This window comes from Culex pipiens, chromosome 1 (genome assembly GCF_016801865.2).
Source record: "Culex pipiens pallens isolate TS chromosome 1, TS_CPP_V2, whole genome shotgun sequence".
Classification (NCBI taxonomy): domain Eukaryota; kingdom Metazoa; phylum Arthropoda; class Insecta; order Diptera; family Culicidae; genus Culex; species Culex pipiens.
The window spans coordinates 78101851-78111089 of record NC_068937.1 but is presented as its reverse complement, the minus strand read 5'-3'; the positions used below and the strand labels follow the sequence as shown (position 1 = coordinate 78111089).

Below are 9239 nucleotides of genomic sequence, written 5' to 3'. Positions count from 1 at the left end.
ACCGTAGTGTAACGTGAGGTGGCCACATGCTTCCACCGGACGACGGCATCGTTAGCGGCGGGTACCGTAACTTTGTACTGGTCCAGCAGCTTAGAGGAGTTGCCAACCAGCCGGTTCCAGTTCCGGCAAACCAGTCGAGCCGTCAAGAGCTGCAAAGGCGTCAAGTGGCCAAAGATGTTCAGCCAGACTTCGTTCGGCAATTTGGTCGGCCGCTTCGTTCGTCGGTTCATGGCACTGTAATCGTAAAAAAATAGTTTACTTGATTGAAATTCTTTAAATTTCAATTAGCGAAATATTCTCACCAGGTCAACAATTCTCCGGAAACGCGCGCGAAAATGCTGCTGCCTACTGCGATTGCTGTTTGATTTGGAGCACTGAAAAAAATCTAACGTGAGTTTTTATCAAGCTTCGTTGTGCACTCACACAATACTACTAAACGAACGTACCCAAGAATGAGTAAGAGTTTTGAGAATACCATCGAGAAATTAAAAGTGCAACATGGAGTTAAACTTTCTGTCAAGCTGCTGTGAAATTTTCCATTACAGTTGCTAAAGTTTCACTCCATGTTACCGGCTCACATCTCTCTTTTTAATTTCTCGATACCAGAATCGAGAAATTAAAAGTGCAACATATGGTACGTTCGTTTGAACAGCCGGTGCGGCACTGAGTGCCGCACTCGTCGGTGCCAGTTTTGGTTCAATCGAACGTGTCATTTGTCAGTGCGCGTGGAACTCGCATGAAACTGAAAAAATATCGAGTGCGGCACTAGAGTTTCAGTTCCAAGATGGCGACGAAACTCGTGCGGAACTAACGCGAGTTTCTTCAAACAAACACTTTGACAGCTCTGAGTGCGGCACTCAGTGTGGAACTAGCCATCAAACGAACGTACCAATAGAGTTAAATATTCACTCAAGCTGCTGTGAAGTTTCCCATGACAGCTGGGAAAGTTTCACTCCATGTTACCGGCTCACATCTCTCTTTTTAATTTCTGGTCTCAAGAAATTTGAGATTCCTCGTTAAATTAAAAAGTGTGCGTATTTTTGCATGTACGTGCCTGTTATTATCCGCGCACCACCAAACCTAAATGCGCAACACTTCTGTTGCGCGAAAAAATCTGTTGCGCCGAACAAAAATGTAGTGGTTTGTCGCTAACAGTGTTGGTATTCTCGCGCTATCGCGAGAAAAATTCCTCTCCCTCGAGTTCTCGCCGCGAGTCTCGAGCTGCCGAGAGAAACTCACCGATTGCCCGTGCTCTCCTCCGTTCGCGAACGGGATAGCTCGCGAGCCAGAATTGCCCGTTCGCGAGAAGTTGAACGTGTTAGAAACGAAAAAAAAAAACAACACAGATTGAAGTTACACCTCTATACCATCGCCTGGTCAGCATTCATAAGCCTGATAAACAAATTGCTAGCTTGGGACGAACGTCTAGCACGAGGCGCTTGCGAGCGCTCGCGGCGAGAGCGAGAACGCGAACGAAAATGCGAGCGCGAGCGAGAAGAGAAAAGTACTACAAGTTCTCTCCCTCGCTCGCGAGCGAGAAATGCTTTCCTTCTTCTCTCTCGAATTCCAACACTGGTCGTTAACGTGTACATCAGCCTATCGAGAAATTAAAAAGAGAGATGTGAGCCGGTAACACGGAGTGAATCATTCCCACAGAATCTTGACAGAAAATTTGACTCCATGTTGCACTTTTAATTTCTCGATGGCGCAACAGCTCTGACAGCTTGCGCTCGTATTTTTATTTTTGTCTGCTTTCACATTAAAAGTGCAACATGTAGTAAATTTCACTCCATGTTACCGGCTCACATCTCTCTTTTTAATTTCACAATTCATCGTGCCGAGTTTTTACCTAACGGCACAAAAAAAAAAACTTATCTCAAATAAAATCGAAAGCTAAACAATTCTCTACGAAATCGGTCTTTTTTCTTCAATTTTAATTTTTGTATTTTTTAATCCGACTGAAACTTTTTGGGTGCCTTCGGTATGCCCAATAGGGTGGGTACGTTTTTCAAAAAGTTCTCGGATCAAGTTTTAGTATGGTTCCCCTTGTAGGGCATGCCCATAGGGACTTTCATGCCAAATATCAGCTGATTTGGTTGTAAACTGGCTGCGCGCATCAGGGTTAAAGTTTACATGGGAATTACTATGGGAAAATGGAAATTTTTGTTCAAACGCTCCTACAGGTCTAGGAAAATCACGCGCCAACTGCTGGTATGGTCAGGCCTATGGGGAATGGTCTGGATAACACTTTTCCCGAAGAGAGCATATGGATTCGTTGTCCCTAGACCTGACGCATCGGCAAACAATCCGATGTCTCCGGAATCAACGGTTTTCCCTCAAAAAGCATATAATTTTCCTTAGCATGCTATGAAAGCTTGATGAACACCGCGACACCATACGTCAGGCAGCTACCACGTTGTTGTAGCCGCGAGGTTGTGGCCAATAAAGAAAGCACGTTGTTGGAGAGAGCGCGATGCGACGCGTGTTTATTCTAGCGAGGTTCTTACACAACTAAAAGGTATTACCCAAAGTAGAGGGAAAGGGAGCTTGGCAAGGTACACTCTAAAGCGGAACTATAACAACTCTTCCCCCCTTGGGTTTGTACTTCTCTCTACAGGTCCAGTCTCCGAGGCGGCTTGATGACTCTTGTCGATCGTCGCGGTGATTGCTGGTTGTTTGCCTCGGATCTACCAGCAGCGTTCGTCGGTTTCAGCTTCGGCACCGCAAGTGGTCCTTGCGATTTCGGCTTCGGTACCGCAGGTGGTTCCGGCGGTTTGGGAGTAGCCGCAGCACTCCGCGCTGATTGCGGTTCAGCAATCGGGTTGGCCGCCGGTGTAGGTACAGCGGCAGCAGCTTGTGGCGTGTGTTGTACTGGATTGGTTCGTGGAGCAACTGGCACGATGTCTGGCTCGAAACACTCAGCTGGTATCTCAGGACGTCCAGACGGCAGGTTCGCTCCGACTTCTCGCAGCTGGTCGATGTGGCGCTTCCAGAGTCGACCGTCGTCCAGCTTGATGTTGTAGTGGAGTTTGCCCAGCTTTTCAGCAACGTGACCGTACTTCCACTTGTCCTTGCTCAGGAAGTCACGAGCAGCAACTCTCGCCCCCTCGGGAAGCGATCGAACGGCTACTTCGGGCTTTTCTTCCACCACTGCAGCGTTCGGGACCATCAGGTCAAGTCGAGACCGGATCTGCCTGTTGAACAGCATCATCGAAGGCGATTTTCCGGTGGCAGGGTGTATGGTCTTGCGGTAACTGAGTAGGATGTTGCACAGTTCCGCGTGCATTCTCGACTTGTCGCAGTTGAGAGCCTTCATCTTGCCCTTGAACGTTTGGATGAATCTCTCTGCCTCACCGTTGGTTGCCGGATGGTACGGTGCGCCCATCTTGTGGAAGATTCCATTTTGTTTCAGGAAGTGCTGAAACTCGGCCGACGTGAATTGCACTCCGTGGTCGCTCACGAGCACGGCAGGTATCCCGTAGGCAGCAAAGAATTCACGACAGGCGTGGATGGTCGTACTCGTAGTGATGTCTCGCAAGATCTTCACTTCTGGCCACTTGGAGTACGCGTCAACAAATACGATGAAGTACGTACCCATAAATGGTCCAGCGAAATCCACGTGCACTCTGTCGAATGGTCCCTTTGGTGTTTCCCAGCAGTGTAGAGGCACTTTCGCAGGATCGGCCCGTGTCACCTGACAGGCCGCGCAGTTCCGGATCAGCTCCTCGATGTCCTTGTCGATCCGCTCCCACCACACGTATCCTCTGGCGAGCGACTTCAAGCGTGTGCCCCCAAAGTGTGTAGAGTGCAGCTCTGCGAGCACGTTCGCCCGCAGCTCTGGTGGGACGTACACCCGGATTCCGCGCATGATGCACCCTTGTTGTAGCGCAAACTCGTTCTGGTCGATACCAAAACGCTCACGTGCTTCGACTGTTTTCCCGTTCTTGAGACCTTGCAGCAGCACCTTCACTGTCGGATCCACAGCAGTCGACTTCGCCAAATCTCCGACCGTCAGCGGCAGCGTCTCGATCATGTTGACCTCCAGCAAGTCAACTTCCTCGACGACGTACTCGGGTGTTTGTGCGCTGACCGGCAATCGAGAAAAGGCGTCAGCGTTGTAGTGCTCCCTCGTCGGACGGAACTTGATCTCGTACCGGAACGAAGCAAGGTACGCAGCGTAGTGCTGCATCCGTAACGCTGACATCGCCGGCAGACCCTTGGTCTCCGAGAAAATCTGCTTCACTGGCTCGTTGTCCGTGACAAGCCAGAACTTTCGTCCGTACAGGTACTGGTAGAACTTTTGTGTTCCGAAGATGATCGCGTACGCCTCACGATCGATCTGCTTGTACCTGCGCTGCGTCTCGTTCAGCGTCTTCGACGCGTACATGATTGGGCGTTCTGTACCGTCTGGCATGATGTGGCTTAGTACTGCACCGACCCCGTACGGCGAAGCGTCTGTTGCCAGGACCAGTGGCAACTCCGTACTGTAGTGCACCAAGAAGCGGTCTGACTGCATCTCGTCCTTCACTTTCTTGAACGCTTCGTCGCACTCCTTCGTCCAGCGGAACGGCACGTCGTTCCGCAGCAGACAGTTCAACGGGTAGATGGTCGTGCTCAGGTGTGGGAAGAACCGACCGTAATAATTGACCAATCCAACGAACGGACTTGATCCTTGTTCTCCGGCACGGGCATGTCTTGCACTGCATCGATCTTCTTCCGCACCTTGTGGATTCCGTCGCGGTCAATCAAGTAGCCACAGTACTCGATTCGGTCGGCGAAGAACTGGCACTTCTCCAGGTTGATCCGCATGTTGTACTGGCTCAGTCGTTTCAGCACCTCCTCGAGGCGCTCAAGGTGGACCCGATCGTTCGGTCCCGTAATGCGGATGTCGTCTAGGAAGACGGTCACACCTGGAATCCCGTTCAGCACCTCCTCCATCAAGCGTTGCCAGATCGCCGGCGCCGGGCTGACGCCGTACATCAGCCTTGTCGGCCTAAACAGCCCCAGATGCGTGCTCAGCGTGAGAATCTCCTGATCCTCCGGGTCGACCTCCAGCTGCAGGTAGGCTTGCGAGAGATCAATTTTCGTGAACTTGTCCCCGCCGGCCACGTTTGCGAACAGCTCTTCCACTGTTGGCAGGGGATGGTCATCGACCACCAGGTTCGGGTTGACAGTGATCTTGTAGTCCCCGCAAAGTCGCACTCGGTTGTTCAACTTCATCACTGGGACAACCGGCGTGGCCCACGCACTGTGGTTCACCTTCACCAGCACACCGCTTTCCACCAGGCCCTTGATCTCCTTTTCGACCGCCTCCTTGATCGAGAAAGGAACCGGCAGCGCAAGCAGGTACACCGGACGCGCATTCGGTTTCAGCTGCAACTTCGCTGTGAGGCCTTCGATTTTCCCCATCGACTTCTCACAGACACTCCCGTAGCGCTCAATGAGCGTCTGCACCGCGCCGGCGCTGTTTTCAACCACTGTGTGGACGTTCTCGTAGAACTCGACCACGTCGATTTTTAGCACTTTCATCCAACTTCGACCCAGCAGAGGGTGCTTTTCGTTCTTTGCAACATACAGCAGCAGTTCGTGGCTTTGACCACCGTAGTCCACCCGGACGGCACACATCCCGCACAGTTCGATTGCGTTTCCACTGTAGCTCACGAGGCCCGTGTCCGGGGAACTCAATTCCACCGTGGGAAAGTACTTTTCTTGGTCCCACACACTCATAACCGTAACCGAAGAGCCGCTGTCGATTTCAAACTTCACTTTCGCACTGTTCACAGACAGTTCCAGCCAGAATTTGTCCACTTTGTTGTTGAAATCGGCAGCGTCGGACACTCCACAGATCTCCTCCACTTGCACTTTTTCTCTGCACTTTCTATCTGCGGCCGCACTCTCCTCCACCTGGTGAGCATCACTTCTTCGGCCCTTCTGGCCAGCACTTTTCTTCTGGCACACACTCTGCAGGTGACCCTTGACCTTGCAGAAGTTGCAGACGGTGTGGGCGTGCTTGCACTCGTTCGCGAAATGCTCCGCACTTCCGCAGCGGTAGCAGGTTTTCTTCTCCTCACTCTTCTTGCCCGCACTCTTTTTGTACGCCTTTCCCTTCGCCGGTTTTGTCGGTGGATGCTCCACCAGATTCATCTCCGGCCGACTCTGACGCGCGTGGATCTCCTGTCCACCCTTTGCCGACGCCTCCATTGACACAGCAATATCACGATTCCTCGGCACGTTCGTCGCACTGCTTCCGAGACTTGAAGCGAAAATTCTCGAGGATTTCAAGGGGCTCCGGGTTGAAGTGTTCCTCCAGCAGTTCCACGATCTCCTGGTAGGTCTTCGTCTGCGGCTTCACCGGCGCAAGTTTATCCGAAATGGCGTCGTACGTTTCCGCACCCATGTAGTGCAGCAGCATCGGCCGCTTCGCGCCATCTTGGATGCCGAACAAAAGAAATGCTCCCTCCAAGCGTTCCACCCAGCGAGACCATTTCATTTTGTGACGGTCGAAAGGCTCGACTGTGAACGCCGATTGCATCGCAATTGGCACCGGAGCTTTTCCCCCATCCTGGCCATCACCTTGATCGTTACCCGGAGGTGGATTTTCGTCCGCCATCGTCGCCAAAACTGTTGTAGCCGCGAGGTTGTGGCCAATAAAGAAAGCACGTTGTTGGAGAGAGCGCGATGCGACGCGTGTTTATTCTAGCGAGGTTCTTACACAACTAAAAGGTATTACCCAAAGTAGAGGGAAAGGGAGCTTGGCAAGGTACACTCTAAAGCGGAACTATAACACACGTGGTTGAAATATTTGCAAAAAAATACAAATTCACTATGCAAAGATTCTGAAATCGTCTAAATAAAATCAGGATTACTCGAAATGATCATTTTCTAGTTAAAAGAAGGTTTTCAATTGAATATTCCAGCCGTTTCTCACCCACGTGGTAGCTACCTGACGTATGGCGTCGCGGTGTTCATCAAGCTTTCATAGCATGCTAAGGAAAATTAGATGCTTTTTGAGGGAAAACCGTTAATTCCGGAGACATCGGATTTTTTGCCGATGCGCCAGGTCTAGGGACAACGAATCCATATGCTCTCTTCGGGAAAAGTGTTATCCAGACCATTCCCCATAGGCCTGACCATACCAGAAGTGGGCGCGTGATTTTCCTAGACCTGTAACTGCCGTTCTACGCATAATTGTCCCATGTTCAAAAAAGGGCAACTGAGAAAAACGCGATTGAAATTTTTCGATCGATTTTTGTGTTTCTACGCATAACTGTCCCGGGGGTTCCTATTCGCCCTATATGTCCCTAATCACCCCGGATAACATTTTATCACCCTTATTTGTAATCCTCTTACAGCTAAACAGGTAAACAAGATGAAATGCTTTTTAAAACTCATGATTCAGTGATAGAAAATACTTGGTGGGACAATTATGCGTAGAAGTTCAACGATGGGACAAACAGACTTGGTGCTGTTTTCAATGATTTTCTGAACAAAGTACTAGATTTTATGTGTTTTTCTGAAAGTATACGTAAAATTAAGCTAAAAAATGATAAAAAGTCAGAATCGTCCTAAAATGACATGGGACAATTATGCGTAGAACGGCAGTGTAGGAGCGTTTGAACAAAATGTTCCAATTTCCCATAGTAATTCCCATGTAAACTTTAACCCTGATGCGCGCAGCCAGTTTACAACCAAATGAGCTGATATTTGGCATGAAACTCCCTATCGAGAAATTAAAAGTGCAAGATGGAGTTAAACTTTCTGTCAAGCTGCTGTGAAGTATTCCATGACAGCTGTGAAAGTTTCACTCCATGTTACCGGCTCACATCTCTCTTTTTAATTTCTCGATGGGCATGCCCTTCAGGGGAACCATACTAAAACTTGATCCGAGAACTTTTTGAAAAACGTACCCACCCTAATGCCCAAAGAAGCCATTTTGCATCATAAGTTTTTCCATATAATTTTCCATACAAATTTGACAGCTGTCTATACAAAAATGATGTATGATAATTCAAAAATCTGTATCTTTTGAAGGATTTTTTTGATCGATTTGGTGTCTTCGGCAAAGTTGTAGGTATGGATACGGACTACACTGGAAAAAATTATACACAGTAAAAAAATTGGTGATTTTTTATTTAACTTTTTATCACTAAAACTTTATTTGCAAAAAAACACTATTTTTATTTTTTTTTTATTTTTTGATATGTTTTATAGGTCATAAAATGCCAACTTTTCAGAAATTTCCAGGTTGTGCAAAAAATCTTTGACCGAGTTATGATTTTTTTAATCAATACTGATTTTTTCAAATAATTGAATCATAAATCGCAAAAAAATTTCAACTTCATTTTTCGATGTAAAATCAAATTTGCAATTAAAAAGTACTTTAGTAAAATTTTGATAAAGTGCACCGTTTTCAAGTTAAATTCATATTTAGGTGACTTTTTTGAAAATAGTCGCAGTTTTTCATTTTTTTAAATTAGTGCACATGTTTGCCCACTTTTGGAAAAAATATTTTTGAAAAGCTGAGAAAATTATCTATATTTTGCTTCTTCGGACTTTGTTGATACGACCTTTAGTTGCTGAGATATTGCAATGCAAAGGTTTAAAAACAGGAAAATTGATGTTGTCTAAGTCTCACCCAAACAACCCACCATTTTTCAATGTCGATATCTCAGCAACTAATGGTCCGATTTTCAATGTTAATATATGAAACATATGTGAAATTTCCCTTTTTTTCGAAAACAATATTTTCAAAATTTTCAAACAATACTAACATTTCAAATGGGCCAAATATTCACTATTATGTTTGGCATTTTATGTCCTCTAAAACATATGAAAAAAAAAAAAGTGTTTTTTTTGCAAATCAAGTTTTAGTGATAAAAAGTTAAATAAAAAAATCACCTAATTTTTTTTTCAGTGTATCAATTTTTTTCAGTGTAGTCTGTATCCATACCTACAACTTTGCCGAAGACACCAAATCGATCAAAAAATTCCTTCAAAAGATACAGATTTTTGAATTTTCATACATCATTTTTGTATGGACAGCTGCCAAATTTGTATGGAAAATTATATGGACAAACTAATGATGCAAAATGGCTTCTTTGGGCATACCAAAGGCACCAACAAAATTTCAGTCGGATTAAAAAATACAAAAAAAATCGAATGACCGAAATCTCAGAGAATTGCTCAGCTGTGTTACGCTCCGCACAAAATCTGCTTCTGTTCAATATTAGCAAAGTTGT

The 9239-nt window shown here is 46.9% G+C and overlaps 1 protein-coding gene across 1 annotated transcript; it reads right to left on the bottom strand.

Moving 5' to 3' along the window:
* Positions 1-2611: 2611 nt before the first annotated feature.
* Positions 2612-6201, bottom strand: LOC120431547 (uncharacterized protein K02A2.6-like). The gene is made up of 2 exons (XM_039596656.1): positions 4658-6201; positions 2612-4613 (listed from the first exon to the last, which is right to left on the bottom strand). Exons 1-2 carry the CDS (start codon positions 6199-6201, stop codon positions 2612-2614), a joined length of 3546 nt encoding a protein of 1181 aa, XP_039452590.1.
* Positions 6202-9239: the final 3038 nt, after the last annotated feature.

Coding starts and splice junctions, on each gene's coding strand:
- LOC120431547 (XM_039596656.1), bottom strand. CDS start 6,201: ATGGAGGCGTCGGCAAAGGGTGGACAGGAGATCCACGCGCGTCAGAGT. Junction 4,614..4,657: donor AACAAGGATCAAGTCCGTTC/GTTGGATTGGTC, acceptor CCCACACCTGAG/CACGACCATCTACCCGTTGA.